The following is a 23,613-nucleotide window of genomic DNA, read 5'->3' as shown; positions in this document are numbered from 1 at the left end:
GTACTGGTTGAGGTAGAATCCACGGGGACAGGCGGTGATGCCCTGTTGCCGGCCTTCTTCTGTAGTCACCGACAGGTACAAGAGGTGACTAGTTAGTGACTAGTTAGTGACTAGTTAGTGACTAGTTAGTGACTAGTTAGTGACTAGTTAGAGGTGCGTACTGGTTGAGGTAGAAGCCACGGGGACAGGCGGTGATGCCCTGTTGCCGGCCTTCTTCTGTAGTCACCGACAGGTACAAGAGGTGACTAGTTAGTGACTAGTTAGTGACTAGTTAGTGACTAGTTAGTGACTAGTTAGGGACTAGTTAGGGACTAGTTAGAGGTGCGTACTGGTTGAGGTAGAAGCCACGGGGACAGGCGGTGATGCCCTGTTGCCGGCCTTCTTCTGTAGTCACCGACAGGTACAAGAGGTGACTAGTTAGTGACTAGTTAGTGACTAGTTAGGGGCTAGTTAGGGACTAGTTAGAGGTGCGTACTGGTTGAGGTAGAAGCCACGGGGACAGGCGGTGATGCCCTGTTGCCGGCCTTCTTCTGTAGTCACCGACAGGTACAAGAGGTGACTAGTTAGTGACTAGTTAGTGACTAGTTAGGGACTAGTTAGGGACTAGTTAGAGGTGCGTACTGGTTGAGGTAGAAGCCACGGGGACAGGCGGTGATGCCCTGTTGCCGGCCTTCTTCTGTAGTCACCGACAGGTACAAGAGGTGACTAGTTAGTGACTAGTTAGTGACTAGTTAGTGACTAGTTAGGGACTAGTTAGAGGTGCGTACTGGTTGAGGTAGAAGCCACGGGGACAGGCGGTGATGCCCTGTTGCCGGCCTTCTTCTGTAGTCACCGACAGGTACAAGAGGTGACTAGTTAGTGACTAGTTAGTGACTAGTTAGTGACTAGTTAGGGACTAGTTAGAGGTGCGTACTGGTTGAGGTAGAAGCCACGGGGACAGGCGGTGATGCCCTGTTGCCGGCCTTCTTCTGTAGTCACCGACAGGTACAAGAGGTGACTAGTTAGTGACTAGTTAGTGACTAGTTAGTGACTAGTTAGGGACTAGTTAGTGGCTAGTTAGGGACTAGTTAGAGGTGCGTACTGGTTGAGGTAGAAGCCACGGGGACAGGCGGTGATGCCCTGTTGCCGGCCTTCTTCTGTAGTCACCGACAGGTACAAGAGGTGACTAGTTAGTGACTAGTTAGTGACTAGTTAGTGACTAGTTAGGGACTAGTTAGAGGTGCGTACTGGTTGAGGTAGAAGCCACGGGGACAGGCGGTGATGCCCTGTTGCCGGCCTTCTTCTGTAGTCACCGACAGGTACAGGAGGTGACTAGTTAGTGACTAGTTAGTGACTAGTTAGGGACTAGTTAGAGGTGCGTACTGGTTGAGGTAGAAGCCACGGGGACAGGCGGTGATGCCCTGTTGCCGGCCTTCTTCTGTAGTCACCGACAGGTACAAGAGGTGACTAGTTAGTGACTAGTTAGGGACTAGTTAGTGACTAGTTAGGGGCTAGTTAGAGGTGCGTACTGGTTGAGGTAGAAGCCACGGGGACAGGCGGTGATGCCCTGTTGCCGGCCTTCTTCTGTAGTCACCGACAGGTACAAGAGGTGACTAGTTAGTGACTAGTTAGTGACTAGTTAGGGACTAGTTAGAGGTGCGTACTGGTTGAGGTAGAAGCCACGGGGACAGGCGGTGATGCCCTGTTGCCGGCCTTCTTCTGTAGTCACCGACAGGTACAAGAGGTGACTAGTTAGTGACTAGTTAGTGACTAGTTAGGGACTAGTTAGGGACTAGTTAGAGGTGCGTACTGGTTGAGGTAGAAGCCACGGGGACAGGCGGTGATGCCCTGTTGCCGGCCTTCTTCTGTAGTCACCGACAGGTACAAGAGGTGACTAGTTAGTGACTAGTTAGTGACTAGTTAGTGGCTAGTTAGGGACTAGTTAGAGGTGCGTACTGGTTGAGGTAGAAGCCACGGGGACAGGCGGTGATGCCCTGTTGCCGGCCTTCTTCTGTAGTCACCGACAGGTACAGGAGGTGACTAGTTAGTGACTAGTTAGTGACTAGTTAGTGACTAGTTAGTGACTAGTTAGGGACTAGTTAGAGGTGCGTACTGGTTGAGGTAGAAGCCACGGGGACAGGCGGTGATGCCCTGTTGCCGGCCTTCTTCCGTAGTCACCGACAGGTACAGGAGGTGACTAGTTAGTGACTAGTTAGTGACTAGTTAGTGACTAGTTAGTGACTAGTTAGGGACTAGTTAGAGGTGCGTACTGGTTGAGGTAGAAGCCACGGGGACAGGCGGTGATGCCCTGTTGCCGGCCTTCTTCTGTAGTCACCGACAGGTACAAGAGGTGACTAGTTAGTGACTAGTTAGTGGCTAGTTAGGGGCTAGTTAGAGGTGCGTACTGGTTGAGGTAGAAGCCACGGGGACAGGCGGTGATGCCCTGTTGCCGGCCTTCTTCTGTAGTCACCGACAGGTACAAGAGGTGACTAGTTAGTGACTAGTTAGTGACTAGTTAGGGACTAGTTAGAGGTGCGTACTGGTTGAGGTAGAAGCCACGGGGACAGGCGGTGATGCCCTGTTGCCGGCCTTCTTCTGTAGTCACCGACAGGTACAAGAGGTGACTAGTTAGTGACTAGTTAGTGGCTAGTTAGTGGCTAGTTAGGGACTAGTTAGAGGTGCGTACTGGTTGAGGTAGAAGCCACGGGGACAGGCGGTGATGCCCTGTTGCCGGCCTTCTTCTGTAGTCACCGACAGGTACAAGAGGTGACTAGTTAGTGACTAGTTAGTGGCTAGTTAGGGACTAGTTAGAGGTGCGTACTGGTTGAGGTAGAATCCACGGGGACAGGCGGTGATGCCCTGTTGCCGGCCTTCTTCTGTAGTCACCGACAGGTACAAGAGGTGACTAGTTAGTGACTAGTTAGTGGCTAGTTAGGGACTAGTTAGAGGTGCGTACTGGTTGAGGTAGAATCCACGGGGACAGGCGGTGATGCCCTGTTGCCGGCCTTCTTCTGTAGTCACCGACAGGTACAAGAGGTCGCCTCGCAGGCGACGAGTGCCTGGAGGGGGATTCCAGTCGCTCAGCGTGAGCACACGCAGGCAGCGGACTGCCTGCTGGGAGAGGCAGGCAGGCAGGCAGGCAGTCAGTCAGTCAGGCAGGCAGTGACTCAGTCAGTCAGTGACTCACTCACTCAGTCAGTCACTCAGGCAGTCACTCAGTCAGACACTCAGTCAGTCACTGAGTCAGTCACTCAGTCAGTGAGTCAGACACTCAGTCACTCAGTCAGTCGCTCAGTCAGTCGCTCAGTCAGTCACTCAGTCAGTCACTCAGTGAGTGAGTCAGTGAGTCTGTGAGTGAGTCTGTGAGTGAGTGTGTGAGTGAGTCTGTGAGTGAGTGAGTGGGTGAGTGGGTGAGTGTGTGAGTGAGTCTGTGAGTGAGTGAGTGTGTGAATGAGTGAGTCTGTGAGTGTGTGTGTGAGTGAGTGAGGCTGTGAGTCTTTGAGTGAGTGAGTGAGTCTGTGAGTGTGTGAGTGAGTGTCTGAGTGAGTGAGTCCGTGAGTCTGTTAGTCTGTGAGTGAGTCTGTGAGTATGTGTGTGAGTGAGTAAGTGTGTGAGTGAGTGTGTGAGTGAGTCTGTGAGTGAGTGAGTGGGTGAGTGGGTGAGTGAGTGAGTGTGAATGAGTGAGTCTGTGAGTGTGTGTGTGAGTGAGTGAGTGGGTGAGTGGGTGAGTGTGTGAGTGAGTCTGTGAGTGAGTGAGTGAGTCTGTGAGTGAGTGTCTGAGTGAGTGAGTCTGTGAGTGAGTGAGTGAGTCTGTGAGTGTGTGTGTGAGTGAGTGAGTGGGTGAGTGGGTGAGTGTGTGAGTGAGTCTGTGAGTGAGTGAGTGTGTGAATGAGTGAGTCTGTGAGTGTGTGTGTGAGTGAGTGAGGCTGTGAGTCTTTGAGTGAGTGAGTGAGTCTGTGAGTGTGTGAGTGAGTGTCTGAGTGAGTGAGTCCGTGAGTCTGTTAGTCTGTGAGTGAGTCTGTGAGTATGTGTGTGAGTGAGTAAGTGTGTGAGTGAGTGTGTGAGTGAGTCTGTGAGTGAGTGAGTGGGTGAGTGGGTGAGTGAGTGAGTGTGAATGAGTGAGTCTGTGAGTGTGTGTGTGAGTGAGTGAGTGGGTGAGTGGGTGAGTGTGTGAGTGAGTCTGTGAGTGAGTGAGTGAGTCTGTGAGTGAGTGTCTGAGTGAGTGAGTCTGTGAGTGAGTGAGTGAGTCTGTGAGTGTGTGTGTGAGTGAGTGAGTGGGTGAGTGGGTGAGTGTGTGAGTGAGTCTGTGAGTGAGTGAGTGTGTGAATGAGTGAGTCTGTGAGTGTGTGTGTGAGTGAGTGAGGCTGTGAGTCTTTGAGTGAGTGAGTGAGTCTGTGAGTGTGTGAGTGAGTGTCTGAGTGAGTGAGTCCGTGAGTCTGTTAGTCTGTGAGTGAGTCTGTGAGTATGTGTGTGAGTGAGTAAGTGTGTGAGTGAGTGTGTGAGTGAGTCTGTGAGTGAGTGAGTGGGTGAGTGGGTGAGTGAGTGAGTGTGAATGAGTGAGTCTGTGAGTGTGTGTGTGAGTGAGTGAGTGGGTGAGTGGGTGAGTGTGTGAGTGAGTCTGTGAGTGAGTGAGTGAGTCTGTGAGTGAGTGTCTGAGTGAGTGAGTCTGTGAGTGAGTGAGTGAGTCTGTGAGTGTGTGTGTGAGTGAGTGAGTGGGTGAGTGGGTGAGTGTGTGAGTGAGTCTGTGAGTGAGTGAGTGTGTGAATGAGCGAGTCTGTGAGTGTGTGTGTGAGTGAGTGAGGCTGTGAGTCTTTGAGTGAGTGAGTGAGTCTGTGAGTGTGTGAGTGAGTGTCTGAGTGAGTGAGTCCGTGAGTCTGTTAGTCTGTGAGTGAGTGAGTCTGTGAGTATGTGTGTGAGTGAGTAAGTGTGTGAGTGAGTGTCTGAGTGAGTCTGTGAGTGAGTGAGTGAGTCTGTGAGTGAGTCTGTGAGTGAGTGAGTGAGTCTGTGAGTCTGTGAGTCTGTGAGTGAGTGAGTGAGTCTGTGAGTGAGTGAGTCTGTGTGTGAGTGAGTGAATGAGTGAGTCAGTGAGTCAGTGAGTGAGTGTGTGTGTGAGTCTGTGAGTGAGTCTGTGAGTGAGTGAGTGTCTGAATGTGTGAGTGTGTGAGTGAGTCTGTGAGTGAGTGAGTGTGTGAGTGTCTGAGTGAGTGAGTGAGTAGTGAATGAGTGAGTGTGAGAGTGAGTCTGAGTGAGTCTGTGAGTCAGTGAGTCTGTGAGTGAGTGAGTGAGTCAGTGAGTGAGTCTGTGAGTGAGTGAGTCTGTGAGTGAGTCTGTGTGTGAGTGAGTCTGTGAGTGTGTGAGTGAGTGAGTCTGTGAGTGAGTGAGTGAGTCTGTGAATGAGTGAGTGAGTGGGGGAGTGAGTGTGTGTGTGTGAGTGAGTGAGTGTCTGAGTGAGTGTGTGAGTGAGTGAGTCAGTGAGTGAGTGAGTGTGTGAGTGAGTGAGTGAGTCAGTGAGTGAGTGAGTGTCTGAGTGAGTGTGTGAGTGAGTGAGTGAGTGTGTGAGTTTGTGAGTGAGTGAGTGTCTGAGTGAGTGTGTGTGAGTGAGTGAGTGAGTGTCTGAGTGAGTGTGTGAGTGAGTGAGTCAGTGAGTGAGTGTGTGAGTGAGTGAGTCTGTGAGTGAGTCTGTGAGTGAGTCAGTGAGTGAGTGAGTGTCTGAGTGAGTGTGTGTGTGAGTGTGTGAGTGAGTGAGTGAGTGTCTGAGTGAGTGAGTGAGTCTGTGAGTGAGTGTGTGAGTGAGTGAGTCTGTGAGTGAGTCTGTGAGTGTGTGAGTGAGTCTGTGAGTGAGTGAGTGAGTCTGTGAGTGAGTGGGTGTGTGTGTGTCTGAGTGAGTGAGTGTGTCTGTGAGTGAGTGAGTGTCTGAGTGAGTGTGTGAGTGAGTGAGTCTGTGAGTGAGTGAGTCTGTGAGTGAGTGAGTCTGTGAGTGAGAGTGTGTCTGAGTGAGTGAGTGAGTGTGTGAGTGATTGAGTGTCTGAGTCTGTGAGTGTGAGAGTGTGTCTGAGTCAGTCTGTGAGTGAGTGTGTGAGTGTGTGAGTGAGTGTGTGTGTGTCTGAGTGAGTGAGTGAGTCTGTGAGTGAGTCTGTGAGTGAGTGAGTCTGTGAGTGAGTGGGTGAGTGAGTGAGTGGGTGAGTGGGTAAGTGTGTGAATGGGTGAGTGAGTGAGTCTGTGAGTGAGTCTGTGAGTGTGTGAGTGAGTCTGTGAGTGAGTGGGTGAGTGAGTGAGTGGGTGAGTGGGTAAGTGAGTGAATGGGTTAGTGTCTGAGTGTCTGAGTGAGTGTGTGAGTGAGTGTGAGTCTGTGAGTGAGTGAGTGTGTGAGTGAGTGTGTGAGTGTATGTGTGAGTGTGTGAGTGAGCGAGTCTGTGAGTGAGTCTGTGAGTGAGTGAGTGTCTGAGTGTCTGAGTGAGTGTGTGAGTGAGTGAGTGAGCTACAGGGGGTGAGTGTGTGAGTGTGTGAGTGTCTGAGTGTGTGAGTGAGTCTGTGAGTGAGTCTGTGAGTGTGTGAGTGAGTCAGTGAGTGAGTGAGTGTCTAAGTGAGTGTGTGAGTGAGTCTGTGAGTGAGTCTGTGAGTGAGTGTGTGTGTGTCTGAGTGAGTGTCTGAGTGAGTGTGTGAGTGTCTGAGTGTGTGAGTGAGTGTGTGAGTGAGTGAGTGTCTGAGTGTGTGAGTGTCTGAGTGAGTGTGTGAGTGAGTGTGTGAGTGTCTGAGTGAGTGTGTGAGTGTCTGAGTGAGTGTGTGAGTGAGTGTGTGAGTGAGTGAGTGAGCTACAGGGGGTGAGTCTTGCGAGGCGGCGATGTGCGTGAGGCTGCTCAGAGAGACGTCTCCACTCCCCGGCAGGATGTGGGGCGGTGGGAGTGGAATGAGATCCACGGATTCGGGATGCTTGGAGACACGGGGGGAGAGAGTTCCAGATGGTTCTGATGGGGAGAGACACGGGGAGAGAGACACGGTGAGAGAGACACGGGGAGAGAGACACGGGGAGAGAGACACGGGGGGAGAGAGATCCAGATGGTTCTGATGGGGAGAGACACGGGGAGTGAGACACGGGGAGAGAGACACGGTGAGAGAGAGACACGGGGGGAGAGAGATCCAGATGGTTCTGATGGGGAGAGACACGGGGAGAGAGAGACACGGGGAGAGAGACACGGGGGGAGAGAGATCCAGATGGTTCTGATGGGGAGAGACACGGGGAGAGAGAGACACGGGGAGAGAGACACGGGAAGAGAGACACGGGGGGAGAGAGATCCAGATGGTTCTGATGGGGAGAGACACGGGGAGAGAGAGACACGGGGAGAGAGACACGGGGAGAGAGACACGGGGGGAGAGAGATCCAGATGGTTCTGATGGGGAGAGACACGGGGAGAGAGAGACACGGGGAGAGAGACACGGGGAGAGAGACACGGGGGGAGAGAGATCCAGATGGTTCTGATGGGGAGCGACACGGGGAGAGAAACACGGGGAGAGAGACACGGGGAGAGAGATCCAGATGGTTCTGATGGGGAGAGACACGGGGAGAAAGACACGGGGAGAGAGACACGGGGAGAGAGACACGGGGAGAGAGACACGGGGGGAGAGAGATCCAGATGGTTCTGATGGGGAGAGACACGGGGGGAGAGACACGGGGGGAGAGAGATCCAGATGGTTCTGATGGGGAGAGACACGGGGAGAGAGACACGGGGAGAGAGACACGGGGAGAGAGAGACACGGGGAGAGAGACACGGTGAGAGAGACACGGGGGGAGAGATCCAGATGGTTCTGATGGGGAGAGACACAGGGGGAGAGACACGGGGAGAGAGAGACACGGGGAGAGAGACACGGGGAGAGAGACACGGGGGGAGACACGGTGAGAGAGACACGGGGGGAGAGAGTTCCAGATGGTTCTGATGGGGAGAGACACGGGGGGAGAGACACGGGGGGAGAGACACGGTGAGAGAGACACGGGGGGAGACACGGTGAGAGAGACACGGGGAGAGAGTTCCAGATGGTTCTGATGGGGAGAGACACGGGGGGAGAGACACGGGGATAGAGACACGGGGAGAGAGACACGGGGGGAGAGAGTTCCAGATGGTTCTGATGGGGAGAGACACGGGGGGAGAGACACGGGGAGAGAGACACGGGGAGAGAGAGACACGGGGAGAGAGACACGGGGGGAGAGACACGGGGAGAGACAGACGCGGGGAGAGAGAGACACGGGGAGAGAGACACAGGGGGAGAGAGTTCCAGATGGTTCTGATGGGGAGAGACACGGGGGGAGAGACACGGGGAGAGAGAGACACGGTGAGAGAGACACGGGGAGAGAGACACGGGGAGAGAGATTCAGATGGTTCTGATGGGGAGAGAGACACGGGGAGAGAGACACGGGGAGAGAGACACGGGGGAGAGAGACACGGGGAGAGAGACACGGGGAGAGAGACACGGGGAGAGAGACACGGGGAGAGAGACACGGGGAGAGAGACACGGGGGGAGAGAGTTCCAGATGGTTCTGATGGGGAGAGAGACACGGGGAGAGAGACACGGGGGGAGAGAGACACGGGGAGAGAGACACGGGGAGAGAGACACGGGGAGAGAGACACGGGGAGAGAGACACGGGGAGAGAGACACGGGGAGAGAGTTCCAGATGGCTCTGATGGGGAGAGACACGGGGAGAGAGAGACACGGGGAGAGAGACACGGGGGGAGAGAGATCCAGATGGTTCTGATGGGGAGCGACACGGGGAGAGAGAGACACGGGGGAGAGAGATCCAGATGGTTCTGATGGGGCGAGACACGGGGGGAGAGACACGGGGAGAGAGACACGGGGGGAGAGAGATCCAGATGGTTCTGATGGGGAGAGACACAGGGGGAGAGACGCGGGGAGAGAGAGACACGGGGAGAGAGACACAGGGGGAGAGAGACACGGGGGAGAGAGTTCCAGATGGTTCTGATGGGGAGAGACACGGGGAGAGATACACGGGGAGAGAGAGACGCGGGGAGAGAGAGACACGGGGAGAGAGACACAGGGGGAGAGAGTTCCAGATGGTTCTGATGGGGAGAGACACGGGGAGAGACACGGGGAGAGAGAGACACGGTGAGAGAGACACGGGGAGAGAGACACGGGGAGAGAGATCCAGATGGTTCTGATGGGGAGAGAGACACGGGGAGAGAGACACGGGGAGAGAGACACGGGGAGAGAGACACGGGGGGAGAGAGACACGGGGAGAGAGACACGGGGAGAGAGACACGGGGAGAGAGACACGGGGAGAGAGACACGGGGGGAGAGAGTTCCAGATGGTTCTGATGGGGAGAGAGACACGGGGAGAGAGACACGGGGGGAGAGAGACACGGGGAGAGAGACACGGGGAGAGAGACACGGGGAGAGAGACACGGGGAGAGAGACACGGGGAGAGAGTTCCAGATGGCTCTGATGGGGAGAGACACGGGGAGAGAGAGACACGGGGAGAGAGATCCAGATGGTTCTGATGGGGAGAGACACAGGGGGAGAGACGCGGGGAGAGAGAGACACGGGGAGAGAGACACAGGGGGAGAGAGACACGGGGGGAGAGAGTTCCAGATGGTTCTGATGGGGAGAGACACGGGGGGAGAGACACGGGGGGAGAGACACGGTGAGAGAGACACTGGGGGAGACACGGTGAGAGAGACACGGGGAGAGAGTTCCAGATGGTTCTGATGGGGAGAGACACGGGGGGAGAGACACGGGGAGAGAGACACGGGGAGAGAGACACGGGGGGAGAGAGTTCCAGATGGTTCTGATGGGGAGAGACACGGGGGGAGAGACACGGGGAGAGAGACACGGGGAGAGAGAGACACGGGGAGAGAGACACGGGGGGAGAGACACGGGGAGAGACAGACGCGGGGAGAGAGAGACACGGGGAGAGAGACACAGGGGGAGAGAGTTCCAGATGGTTCTGATGGGGAGAGACACGGGGGGAGAGACACGGGGAGAGAGAGACACGGTGAGAGAGACACGGGGAGAGAGACACGGGGAGAGAGATCCAGATGGTTCTGATGGGGAGAGAGACACGGGGAGAGAGACACGGGGAGAGAGACACGGGGAGAGAGACACGGGGAGAGAGACACGGGGAGAGAGACACGGGGAGAGAGACACGGGGAGAGAGACACGGGGGGAGAGAGTTCCAGATGGTTCTGATGGGGAGAGAGACACGGGGAGAGAGACACGGGGGGAGAGAGACACGGGGAGAGAGACACGGGGAGAGAGACACGGGGAGAGAGACACGGGGAGAGAGACACGGGGAGAGAGACACGGGGAGAGAGTTCCAGATGGCTCTGATGGGGAGAGACACGGGGAGAGAGAGACACGGGGAGAGAGACACGGGGGGAGAGAGATCCAGATGGTTCTGATGGGGAGCGACACGGGGAGAGAGAGACACGGGGGGAGAGAGATCCAGATGGTTCTGATGGGGCGAGACACGGGGGGAGAGACACGGGGAGAGAGACACGGGGGGAGAGAGATCCAGATGGTTCTGATGGGGAGAGACACAGGGGGAGAGACGCGGGGAGAGAGAGACACGGGGAGAGAGACACAGGGGGAGAGAGACACGGGGGGAGAGAGTTCCAGATGGTTCTGATGGGGGAGAGACACGGGGAGAGATACACGGGGAGAGAGAGACGCGGGGAGAGAGAGACACGGGGAGAGAGACACAGGGGGAGAGAGTTCCAGATGGTTCTGATGGGGAGAGACACGGGGAGAGACACGGGGAGAGAGAGACACGGTGAGAGAGACACGGGGAGAGAGACACGGGGAGAGAGATCCAGATGGTTCTGATGGGGAGAGAGACACGGGGAGAGAGACACGGGGAGAGAGACACGGGGAGAGAGACACGGGGGGAGAGAGACACGGGGAGAGAGACACGGGGAGAGAGACACGGGGAGAGAGACACGGGGAGAGAGACACGGGGGGAGAGAGTTCCAGATGGTTCTGATGGGGAGAGAGACACGGGGAGAGAGACACGGGGGGAGAGAGACACGGGGAGAGAGACACGGGGAGAGAGACACGGGGAGAGAGACACGGGGAGAGAGACACGGGGAGAGAGTTCCAGATGGCTCTGATGGGGAGAGACACGGGGAGAGAGAGACACGGGGAGAGAGACACGAGGAGAGAGACACGGGGAGAGAGACACGGGGAGAGAGTTCCAGATGGCTCTGATGGGGAGAGACACGGGGGAGAGAGAGACACGGGGAGAGAGATCCAGATGGTTCTGATGGGGAGAGACACAGGGGGAGAGACGCGGGGAGAGAGAGACACGGGGAGAGAGACACAGGGGGAGAGAGACACGGGGGGAGAGAGTTCCAGATGGTTCTGATGGGGAGAGACACGGGGAGAGATACACGGGGAGAGAGAGACGCAGGGAGAGAGAGACACGGGGAGAGAGACACAGGGGGAGAGAGTTCCAGATGGTTCTGATGGGGAGAGACACGGGGAGAGACACGGGGAGAGAGAGACACGGTGAGAGAGACACGGGGAGAGAGACACGGGGAGAGAGATCCAGATGGTTCTGATGGGGAGAGAGACACGGGGAGAGAGACACGGGGAGAGAGACACGGGGAGAGAGACACGGGGGGAGAGAGACACGGGGAGAGAGACACGGGGAGAGAGACACGGGGAGAGAGACACGGGGAGAGAGACACGGGGGGAGAGAGTTCCAGATGGTTCTGATGGGGAGAGAGACACGGGGAGAGAGACACGGGGGGAGAGAGACACGGGGAGAGAGACACGGGGAGAGAGACACGGGGAGAGAGACACGGGGAGAGAGACACGGGGAGAGAGTTCCAGATGGCTCTGATGGGGAGAGACACGGGGAGAGAGAGACACTGGGAGAGAGACACGGGGGGAGAGAGATCCAGATGGTTCTGATGGGGCGAGACACGGGGGGAGAGACACGGGGAGAGAGACACGGGGGGAGAGAGTTTCAGATGGTTCTGATGGGGAGAGACACGGGGGGAGAGACACGGGGGGAGAGAGACACGGGGAGAGAGACACAGAGGGAGAGAGACACGGGGGGAGAGAGTTCCAGATGGTTCTGATGGGGAGAGACACGGGGAGAGATACACGGGGAGAGAGACACGGGGGGTGAGACACGGGGGGAGAGAGACACGGGGGGAGAGAGTTCCAGATGGTTCTGATGGGAGCGAAACGGGGAGAGAGAGACACGGGGGGAGAGAGACACGGGGGGAGAGAATTCCAGATGGTTCTGATGGGGAGAGACATGGGGAGAGAGACACGGGGGGAGAGAGACACGGGGGGAGAGAGTTCCAGATGGTTCTGATGGGGAGAGACACGGGGGGAGAGACGCGGGGAGAGAGAGACACGGGGAGAGAGAGACACGGGGAGAGAGACACAGGGGGAGAGAGTTCCAGATGGTTCTGATAGGGAGACACGGGGGGAGTGACACGGGGAGAGAGAGACACGGGGAGAGAGACACGGAGGGAGAGAGTTCCAGATGGTTCTGATGGGGAGAGACACGGGGAGAGACACGGGGAGAGACACGGGGAGAGAGACACGGGGAGAGAGACACGGGGGGAGAGAGACACGGGGGGAGAGACACGGTGAGAGAGACACGGGGGGAGAGACACGGTGAGAGAGACACGGGGAGAGAGACACGGGGAGAGAGACACGGGGTGAGAGAGACACGGGGGGAGACACGGTGAGAGAGACACGGGGAGAGAGACACGGGGAGAGAGACACGGGGAGAGAGATACGGTGAGAGAGACACGGGGAGAGAGAGACACGGGGAGAGAGAGACACGGGGAGAGAGAGACACGGGGAGAGAGAGACACGGGGAGAGAGACACGGGGAGAGAGACACGGGGAGAGAGTTCCAGATCGCTCTGATGGGGAGAGACACGGGGAGAGAGAGACACGGGGAGAGAGACACGGGGGAGAGAGATCCAGATGGTTCTGATGGGGAGCGACACGGGGAGAGAGAGACACGGGGGGAGAGAGATCCAGATGGTTCTGATGGGGAGAGACACAGGGGGAGAGACGCGGGGAGAGAGAGACACGGGGAGAGAGACACAGGGGGAGAGAGACACAGGGGGAGAGAGTTCCAGATGGTTCTGATGGGGAGAGACACGGGGGGAGAGACACGGGGGGAGAGAGACACGGGGAGAGAGACACAGGGGGAGAGAGACACGGGGGGAGAGAGTTCCAGATGGTTCTGATGGGAGCGACACGGGGAGAGAGAGACACGGGGGGAGAGAGACACGGGGGGAGAGAATTCCAGATGGTTCTGATGGGGAGAGACACAGGGAGAGAGACACGGGGGGAGACACGGTGAGAGAGACACGGGGAGAGAGACACGGGGGGAGAGAGATCCAGATGGTTCTGATGGGGAGCGACACGGGGAGAGAGACACGGGGGGAGAGAGATCCAGATGGTTCTGATGGGGAGAGACACGGGGGGAGAGACGTGAGGAGAGAGAGACACGGGGAGAGAGACACAGGGGGAGAGAGTTCCAGATGGTTCTGATAGGGAGACACGGGGGGAGAGACACGGGGAGAGAGAGACACGGGGAGAGAGACACGGAGGGAGAGAGTTCTAGATGGTTCTGATGGGGAGAGACACGGGGAGAGACACGGGGAGAGACACGGGGAGAGACACGGGGAGAGAGACACGGGGAGAGAGACACGGGGGGAGAGAGACACGGGGGGAGAGACACGGTGAGAGAGACACGGGGGGAGAGACAGAGTGAGCGAGACACGGGGAGAGAGACACGGGGAGAGAGACACGGGGTGAGAGAGACACGGGGGGAGACACGGTGAGAGAGACACGGGGAGAGAGACACGGGGAGAGAGACACGGTGAGAGAGACACGGGGAGAGAGATACGGGGAGAGAGAGTTCCAGATGGTTCTGATGGGGAAAGACACGGGGAGAGACGGGGGGAGAGAGACACGGGGAGAGAGAGACACGGGGAGAGAGACACGGGGAGAGAGACACGGGGAGAGAGAGACACGGGGAGAGAGACACGGGGAGAGAGACACGGGGAGAGAGAGTTCCAGATGGTTCTGATGGGGAGACACGAGGGGAGAGACACAGGGAGAGAGAGACACGGGGAGAGAGACACGGGGGGAGAGACACGGGGAGAGAGACACGGGGGGAGAGAGTTCCAGATGGTTCTGATGGGGAGAGACACGGGGAGAGAGACACGGGGAGAGAGACACGGGGAGAGAGAGACGGGGAGAGAGACACGGGGAGAGACACGGGGGGAGAGACACGGGGAGAGAGACACGGGGAGAGACACGGGGAGAGAGACACGGTGAGAGAGACAAGGGGAGAGAGAGAGACGGGGGGAGAGACACGGGGGGAGAGACACGGGGAGAGAGACACGGGGAGAGACACGGGGAGAGAGACACGGGGGGAGAGACACGGGGAGAGAGACACGGGGAGAGAGACACGGGGGGAGAGAGTTCCAGATGGTTCTGATGGGGAGAGACACGGGGGGAGAGACACGGGGAGAGAGACACGGGGAGAGAGAGACACGGGGAGAGAGACACGGGGGGAGAGAGATCCAGATGGTTCTGATGGGGAGAGACACGGGGGGAGAGACGCGGGGAGAGAGAGACACGGTGAGAGAGACACGGGGAGAGAGACACGGGGAGAGAGATCCAGATGGTTCTGATGGGGAGAGAGACACGGGGAGAGAGACACAGGGGGAGAGAGTTCCAGATGGTTCTGATGGGGAGAGACACGGGGGGAGAGACGGGGAGAGAGAGACACGGTGAAAGAGACACGGGGAGAGAGATCCAGATGGTTCTGATGGGGAGAGAGACACGGGGAGAGAGACACGGGGAGAGAGACACGGGGAGAGAGACACGGGGGGAGAGAGACACGGGGAGAGAGACACAGGGAGAGAGACACGGGGAGAGAGACACGGGGAGAGAGACACGGGGGGAGAGAGTTCCAGATGGTTCTGATGGGGAGAGACACACGGGGAGAGAGACACGGGGGGAGAGAGACACGGGGAGAGAGACACGGGGAGAGAGTTCCAGATGGCTCTGATGGGGAGAGACACGGGGAGAGAGAGACACGGGGAGAGAGACACGGGGGGAGAGACACGGGGGGAGAGAGATCCAGATGGTTCTGATGGGGAGAGACACAGGGGGAGAGACGCGGGGAGAGAGAGACACGGTGAGAGAGACACGGGGAGAGAGACACGGGGGGAGAGAGTTCCAGATGGTTCTGATGGGGAGAGACACGGGGGGAGAGACACGGGGGGAGAGAGACACGGGGAGAGAGACACAGGGGGAGAGAGACACGGGGGGAGAGAGTTCCAGATGGTTCTGATGGGGAGAGACACGGGGAGAGATACACGGGGAGAGAGACACGGGGGGTGAGACACGGGGGGAGAGAGACACGGGGGGAGAGAGTTCCAGATGGTTCTGATGGGAGCGACACGGGGAGAGGGAGACAAGGGGGGAGAGAGACACGGGGGGAGAGAATTCCAGATGGTTCTGATGGGGAGAGACACGGGGGGAGAGACGCGGGGAGAGAGAGACACGGGGAGAGAGACACAGGGGGAGAGAGTTCCAGATGGTTCTGATAGGGAGACACGGGGGGAGTGACACGGGGAGAGCGAGACACGGGGAGAGAGAGAGACGGGGGGAGAGAATTCCAGATGGTTCTGATGGGGAGAGACACGGGGAGAGACACGGGGAGAGACACGGGGAGAGAGACACGGGGAGAGAGACACGGGGGGAGAGAGACACGGGGGGAGAGACACGGTGAGAGAGACACGGGGGGAGAGACACGGTGAGAGAGACACGGGGAGAGAGACACGGGGAGAGAGACACGGGGTGAGAGAGACACGGGGGGAGACACGGTGAGAGAGACACGGGGAGAGAGACACGGGGAGAGAGACACGGGGAGAGAGACACGGTGAGAGAGACACGGTGAGAGAGACACGGGGAGAGAGAGACACGGGGAGAGAGAGACACGGGGAGAGAGAGACACGGGGAGAGAGACACGGGGAGAGAGACACGGAGAGAGAGACACGGGGAGAGAGTTCCAGATGGCTCTGATGGGGAGAGACACGGGGAGAGAGAGACACGGGGAGAGAGACACGGGGGGAGAGAGATCCAGATGGTTCTGATGGGGAGCGACACGGGGAGAGAGAGACACGGGGGGAGAGAGATCCAGATGGTTCTGATGGGGAGAGACACAGGGGGAGAGACGCGGGGAGAGAGAGACACGGGGAGAGAGACACAGGGGGAGAGAGACACGGGGGGAGAGACACAGGGGGAGAGAGTTCCAGATGGTTCTGATGGGGAGAGACACGGGGAAAGAGACACGGGGGGAGAGAGACACGGGGAGAGAGACACAGGGGGAGAGAGACACGGGGGGAGAGAGTTCCAGATGGTTCTGATGGGAGCGACACGGGGAGAGAGAGACACGGGGGGAGAGAATTCCAGATGGTTCTGATGGGGAGAGACACGGGGAGAGAGACACGGGGGGAGACACGGTGAGAGAGACACGGGGAGAGAGACACGGGGGGAGAGAGATCCAGATGGTTCTGATGGGGAGCGACACGGGGAGAGAGACACGGGGGGAGAGAGATCCAGATGGTTCTGATGGGGAGAGACACGGGGGGAGAGACACGGGGGGAGAGAGTTCCAGATGGTTCTGATAGGGAGACACGGGGGGAGAGACACGGGGAGAGAGAGACACGGGGAGAGAGACACGGAGGGAGAGTGTTCCAGATGGTTCTGATGGGGAGAGACACGGGGAGAGACACGGGGAGAGACACGGGGAGAGAGACACGGGGAGAGAGACACGGGGGGAGAGAGACACGGGGGGAGAGACATGGTGAGAGAGACACGGGGAGAGACAGAGTGAGCGAGACACGGGGAGAGAGACACGGGGAGAGAGACACGGGGTGAGAGAGACACGGGGGGAGACACGGTGAGAGAGACACGGGGAGAGAGACACGGGGAGAGAGACACGGTGAGAGAGACACGGGGAGAGAGACACGGGGAGAGAGAGTTCCAGATGGTTCTGATGGGGAAAGACACGGGGAGAGACGGGGGGAGAGAGACACGGTGAGAGAGACACGGGGAGAGAGACACGGGGAGAGAGACACGGGGAGAGAGAGTTCCAGATGGTTCTGATGGGGAGAGACACGAGGGGAGAGACACAGGGAGAGAGAGACACGGGGAGAGAGACACGGGGAGAGAGACACGGGGAGAGAGACACGGGGAGAGAGACACGGGGGGAGAGAGTTCCAGATGGTTCTGATGGGGAGAGACACGGGGAGAGAGACACGGGGAGAGAGACACGGGGAGAGAAAGACGGGGAGAGAGACACGGGGAGAGACACGGGGGTAGAGACACGGGGAGAGAGACACGGGGAGAGACACGGGGAGAGAGACACGGTGAGAGAGACAAGGGGAGAGAGAGAGACGGGGGGAGAGACACGGGGGGAGAGACACGGGGAGAGAGACACGGGGAGAGACACGGGGAGAGAGACACGGGGGGAGAGACACGGGGAGAGAGACACGGGGAGAGAGACACGGGGGGAGAGAGTTCCAGATGGTTCTGATGGGGAGAGACACGGGGGAGAGACGCGGGGAGAGAGAGACACGGGGAGAGAGACACAGGGGGAGAGAGTTCCAGATGGTTCTGATAGGGAGACACGGGGGGAGAGACACGGGGAGAGAGAGACACGGGGAGAGAGACACGGAGGGAGAGAGTTCCAGATGGTTCTGATGGGGAGAGACACGGGGAGAGACACGGGGAGAGACACGGGGAGAGAGACACGGGGAGAGAGACACGGGGGGAGAGAGACACGGGGGGAGAGACATGGTGAGAGAGACACGGGGGGAGAGACAGAGTGAGCGAGACACGGGGAGAGAGACACGGGGAGAGAGACACGGGGTGAGAGAGACACGGGGGGAGACACGGTGAGAGAGACACGGGGAAAGAGACACGGGGAGAGAGACACGGTGAGAGAGACACGGGGAGAGAGACACGGGGAGAGAGAGTTCCAGATGGTTCTGATGGGGAAAGACACGGGGAGAGACGGGGGGAGAGAGACACGGTGAGAGAGACACGGGGAGAGAGACACGGGGAGAGAGACACGGGGAGAGAGAGTTCCAGATGGTTCTGATGGGGAGAGACACGAGGGGAGAGACACAGGGAGAGAGAGACACGGGGAGAGAGACACGGGGAGAGAGACACGGGGAGAGAGACACGGGGAGAGAGACACGGGGGGAGAGAGTTCCAGATGGTTCTGATGGGGAGAGACACGGGGAGAGAGACACGGGGAGAGAGACACGGGGAGAGAGAGACGGGGAGAGAGACACGGGGAGAGACACGGGGGTAGAGACACGGGGAGAGAGACACGGGGAGAGACACGGGGAGAGAGACACGGTGAGAGAGACAAGGGGAGAGAGAGAGACGGGGGGAGAGACACGGGGGGAGAGACACGGGGAGAGAGACACGGGGAGAGACACGGGGAGAGAGACACGGGGGGAGAGACACGGGGAGAGAGACACGGGGAGAGAGACACGGGGAGAGAGAGACGGGGGGAGAGAAACGGGGAGAGACACGGGGGGAGAGACACGAGGAGAGAGACACGGGGAGAGACATGGGGAGAGAGACACGGGGGGAGAGACACGGGGAGAGAGACACGGGGGGAGAGACACGGGGAGAGAGACACGGGGAGAGAGAGTTCCAGATGGTTCTGATGGGGAGAGACACGAGGGGAGAGACACAGGGAAAGAGAGACACGGGGAGAGAGACACGGGGAGAGAGACACGGGGAGAGAGACACGGGGAGAGAGACACGGGGGGAGAGAGTTCCAGATGGTTCTGATGGGGAGAGACACGAAGAGAGAGACACGGGGAGAGAGACACGGGGAGAGAGAGACGGGGAGAGAGACACGGGGAGAGACACGGGGGTAGAGACACGGGGAGAGAGACACGGGGAGAGACACGGGGAGAGAGACACGGTGAGAGAGACAAGGGGAGAGAGAGAGACGGGGGGAGAGACACGGGGGGAGAGACACGGGGAGAGAGACACGGGGAGAGACACGGGGAGAGAGACACGGGGGGAGAGACACGGGGAGAGAGACACGGGGAGAGAGACACGGGGAGAGAGAGACGGGGGGAGAGAAACGGGGAGAGACACGGGGGGAGAGACACGAGGAGAGAGACACGGGGAGAGACATGGGGAGAGAGACACGGGGGGAGAGACACGGGGAGAGAGACACGGGGGGAGAGACACGGGGAGAGAGACACGGGGGGAGAGACACGGGGAGAGAGACACGGGGAGAGAGATACGGGGGGAGAGAGACACGGGGGGAGAGAGTTCCAGATGGTTCTGATGGGGAGAGACACGGGGAGAGAGACACGGGGGGAGACACGGTGAGAGAGACACGGGGAGAGAGACACGGGGGGAGAGAGATCCAGATGGTTCTGATGGGGAGAGACACGGGGGGAGAGACGCGGGGAGAGAGAGACACGGGGAGAGAGACACAGGGGGAGAGAGTTCCAGATGGTTCTGATAGGGAGACACGGGGGGAGAGACACGGGGAGAGAGAGACACGGGGAGAGAGACACGGAGGGAGAAAGTTCCAGATGGTTCTGATGGGGAGAGACACGGGGAGAGACATGGGGAGAGACACGGGGAGAGACACGGGGAGAGAGACACGGGGAGAGAGACACGGGGGGAGAGAGACACGGGGGAGAGACACGGTGAGAGAGACACGGGGGGAGAGACAGAGTGAGCGAGACACGGGGAGAGAGACACGGGGAGAGAGAGACACGGGGGGAGACACGGTGAGAGAGACACGGGGAGAGAGACACGGGGAGAGAGACACGGTGAGAGAGACACGGGGAGAGAGACACGGGGAGAGAGAGTTCCAGATGGTTCTGATGGGGAAAGACACGGGGAGAGACGGGGGGAGAGAGACACGGTGAGAGAGACACGGGGAGAGAGACACGGGGAGAGAGACACGGGGAGAGAGAGTTCCAGATGGTTCTGATGGGGAGAGACACGAGGGGAGAGACACAGGGAGAGAGAGACACGGGGAGAGAGACACGGGGAGAGAGACACGGGGAGAGAGACACGGGGAGAGAGAGACGGGGAGAGAGACACGGGGAGAGACACGGGGGTAGAGACACGGGGAGAGAGACACGGGGAGAGACACGGGGAGAGAGACACGGTGAGAGAGACAAGGGGAGAGAGAGAGACGGGGGGAGAGACACGGGGGGAGAGACACGAGGAGAGAGACACGGGGAGAGACACGGGGAGAGAGACACGGGGGGAGAGACACGGGGAGAGAGACACGGGGAGAGAGACACGGGGAGAGAGAGACGGGGGGAGAGAAACGGGGAGAGACACGGGGGGAGAGACACGAGGAGAGAGACACGGGGAGAGACATGGGGAGAGAGACACGGGGGGAGAGACACGGGGAGAGAGACACGGGGGGAGAGACACGGGGAGAGAGACACGGGGGAAGAGACACGGAGAGAGAGACACGGGGAGAGAGATACGGGGGGAGAGAGACACGGGGAGAGAGACACGGTGAGAGACACAGGGGGAGAGGCATGGGGCGGGAGACACGGGGAGAGACAGGGGGAGAGAGACACGGGGAGAGAGACATGGGGAGAGAGACACGGGGAGAGAGAGACACGGGGAGAGAGACACGGGGAGAGAGACACGGAGAGAGAGACACGGGGAGAGAGACACGGGGAGAGAGAGACACGGGGAGAGAGACACGGGGAGAGAGACACGGGGAGAGAGAGACACGGAGAGAGAGACACGGGGAGAGAGACACGGAGAGAGAGACACGGGGAGAGAGACACGGGGAGAGAGACACGGGGAGAGAGACACGGGGAGAGAGAGACACGGGGAGAGAGACACGGGGAGAGAGAGACACGGGGAGAGAGAGACACGGGGAGAGAGAGACACGGGGAGAGAGACAGGGGGAGAAAGAGACACGGGGAGAGAGACACCGGGGGAGAGACACGGGGGGAGAGACACGGGGGAGAGAGACACGGGGAGAGAGACACGGGGAGAGAGAGACACGGGGAGAGAGACACGGGGAGAAAGACACAGGGGGAGACACACGGGGGGAGAGAGACACGGGGAGAGAGACACGGGGGGAGAGAGACACGGGGTGAGAGACACGGGGAGAGAGACACGGGGAGAAAGAGACACGGGGAGAGAGACACGGGGGGAGAGACACGGGGGGAGAGACACGGGGGGAGAGAGACACGGGGAGAGAGACACGGGGGGAGAGACACGGGGGGAGAGACACGGGGGGAGAGAGACACGGGGAGAGAGACACGGGTGGAGAGAGACACGGGGTGAGAGACACGGGGGGAGAGACACGGGGTGAGAGACATGGGGTGAGAGACATGGGGAGAGAGACACGGGGAGAGAGAGACACGGGGAGAGAGACACGGGGGGATACAGACACGGGGAGAGAGACACTGAGAGAGAGACACGGAGGGAGAGAGACACGGGGAGAGAGACACAGGGGGGGGGAGACACGGGGAGAGAGACACGGGGAGAGAGACACGGAGAGAGGGACACGGGGAGAGAGACACGGGGAGAGAGACACGGGGGGAGAGAGACACGGAGAGAGGGACACGGGGAGAGAGACACGGGGAGAGAGACACGGGGGGAGAGAGACACGGGGGGAGAGAGACACGGGGAGAGAGACATGGGGAGAGAGAGACACGGGGAGAGAGACACGGGTCGGAGGGACAAACCCGGCGACCCGGGTTCGATTCCCGCTCACAGCCAACACCGCCAGTGACGATTATCTGAACCGGTCCTGGGCCTCCCCTAGGTCGACTCAGCCTCAAATGAGTACCTGGTGTAGCTGTGGTGGTGTAGTGAATGTCGCTAGCACTGGGGGAGAGACAAAGGCGGCCAGGCGTGGTGGTACTGACCACCCACCCCCTCTGTGTGTGTAGCCACAGTGCCGGTAGCCTTCATAGACGCTCGCCAACAGCACTTGCCCCTACAGCCCTGCTAGAGGCTACCTGGGGGAGCTTTGTCTGTGTGTGTGGTGTGTGTAGTACATAGACACTGCTGCTGCTACTCGCTACTAACAGCACTTGCCCCTATAGCCCTGCTAGAGGCTACCTGGGGGAGCTATGTCTGTGCGTGGTGTGTGTAGTACATAGACACTGCTGCTGCTACTCGCTAGCTAACAGCACTTGCCCCTACAGCCCTGCTAGAGGCTACCTGGGGTAGCTTTGTCTGTGTGTGGTGTGTGTAGTACATAAACACTGCTGCTGTTACTCGCTACTAACAGCACTTGCCCCTACAGCCCTGCTAGAGGCTACCTGGGGTAGCTTTGTCTGTGTGTGTGGTGTGTGTAGTACATAGACACTGCTGCTGCTACTCGCTACTAGCAGCACTTGCCCCTACAGCCCTGCTGGAGGCTACCTGGGGTAGCTTTTGAGTGAATGAGTTTATGCCCGAATGAGTGAATGGGTGAATGAGTTGATGACTGAATGGGTGAATGAGTGAATGACTGAATGAATGAATGGGTGAATGAGTGAATAGGTGAATGAGTGAATGGGTGAATGGGTGAATGAGTTGATGACTGAATGGGTGAATGAGTGAATGGGTGAATGAGTGAATGGGTGAATGAGTTAACGGGTGAATGAGTGAACGGGTGAATGAGTGAATGGGTGAATGAGTGAATGAGTGAACGGGTGAATGAGTGAATGAGTGAATGGGTGAATGAGTGAATGAGTGAACGGGTGAATGAGTGAATGGGTGAATGGGTGAGTGGGTGAATGAGTGAATGGGTGAATGAGTTGATGACTGAATGGGTGAATCAGTGAATGACTGAATGAGTGAACGGGTGAATGAGTGAATGGGTGAATGAGTGAATGGGTGAACGGGTGAATGAGTGAATGGGTGAATGAGTGAATGAGTGAATTAGTGAATGGGTGAACGAGTGAATGGGTGAATGAGTGAATGGGTGAATGAGTGAATGGGTGAATGAGTGAATGAGTGAATGGGTGAATGAGTGAATGGGTGAATGAGTGAATGGGTGAATGGGTGAATGAGTGAATGAGTGAATGGGTGAATGAGTGAATGGGTGAATGACTGAATGAGTGAATGGGTGAACGGGTGAATGAGTGAATGGGTGAATGAGTGAATGGGTGAACGGGTGAATGAGTGAACGGGTGAATGGGTGAATAAGTGAATGGGTGAATGAGTGAATGAGTGAATGGGTGAACAAGTGAATGGGTGAATGGGTGAATGAGTGAATGGGTGAATGAGTGAATGAGTGAATGGGTGAACGGGTGAATGAGTGAATGGGTGAATCAGTTGATGACTGAATGGGTGAATGGGTGAATCAGTGAATGACTGAATGAGTGAACGGGTGAATGAGTGAATGGGTGAATGAGTGAATGGGTGAATGGGTGAATGAGTGAATGGGTGAATGAGTGAATGAGTGAATGAGTGAATGGGTGAACGAGTGAATGGGTGAATGAGTGAATGGGTGAATGAGTGAATGGGTGAATGAGTGAATGAGTGAATGGGTGAATGAGTGAATGGGTGAATGAGTGAATGGGTGAATGGGTGAATGAGTGAATGAGTG

The 23,613-nt window shown here is 58.1% G+C and overlaps 1 protein-coding gene across 3 annotated transcripts in view; it reads right to left on the bottom strand.

Moving 5' to 3' along the window:
* Positions 1-23,613, bottom strand: part of LOC142923721 (clustered mitochondria protein homolog) — a 63,171-nt gene that overhangs the window by 18,586 nt on the left and 20,972 nt on the right. Inside the window, exons 5-6 of one of the 3 annotated variants that reach the window (XM_076064698.1) lie at positions 6,796-6,944; positions 5-3,090 (exon numbers count right to left, since the gene is read on the bottom strand). In XM_076064698.1, the coding sequence (XP_075920813.1) occupies positions 2,911-3,090; positions 6,796-6,944 (329 nt within the window). In that variant the 3' untranslated portion in view covers positions 5-2,910. Of the gene's footprint in view, positions 1-4; positions 3,094-6,795; positions 6,945-23,613 lie in introns of all 3 variants that reach the window. The other 2 variants (XM_076064697.1, XM_076064699.1) reach the window with 2 other exon arrangements.

Source organism: Petromyzon marinus, unplaced genomic scaffold (genome assembly GCF_048934315.1).
Source record: "Petromyzon marinus isolate PM22_M1 ecotype Great Lakes invasive population unplaced genomic scaffold, UKy_Petmar_22M1.pri1.0 PM_Scaffold_61, whole genome shotgun sequence".
NCBI lineage: Eukaryota > Metazoa > Chordata > Hyperoartia > Petromyzontiformes > Petromyzontidae > Petromyzon > Petromyzon marinus.
Note: the sequence above shows the minus strand (reverse complement) of the source record. Positions and strands in the feature narration are given on the sequence as shown.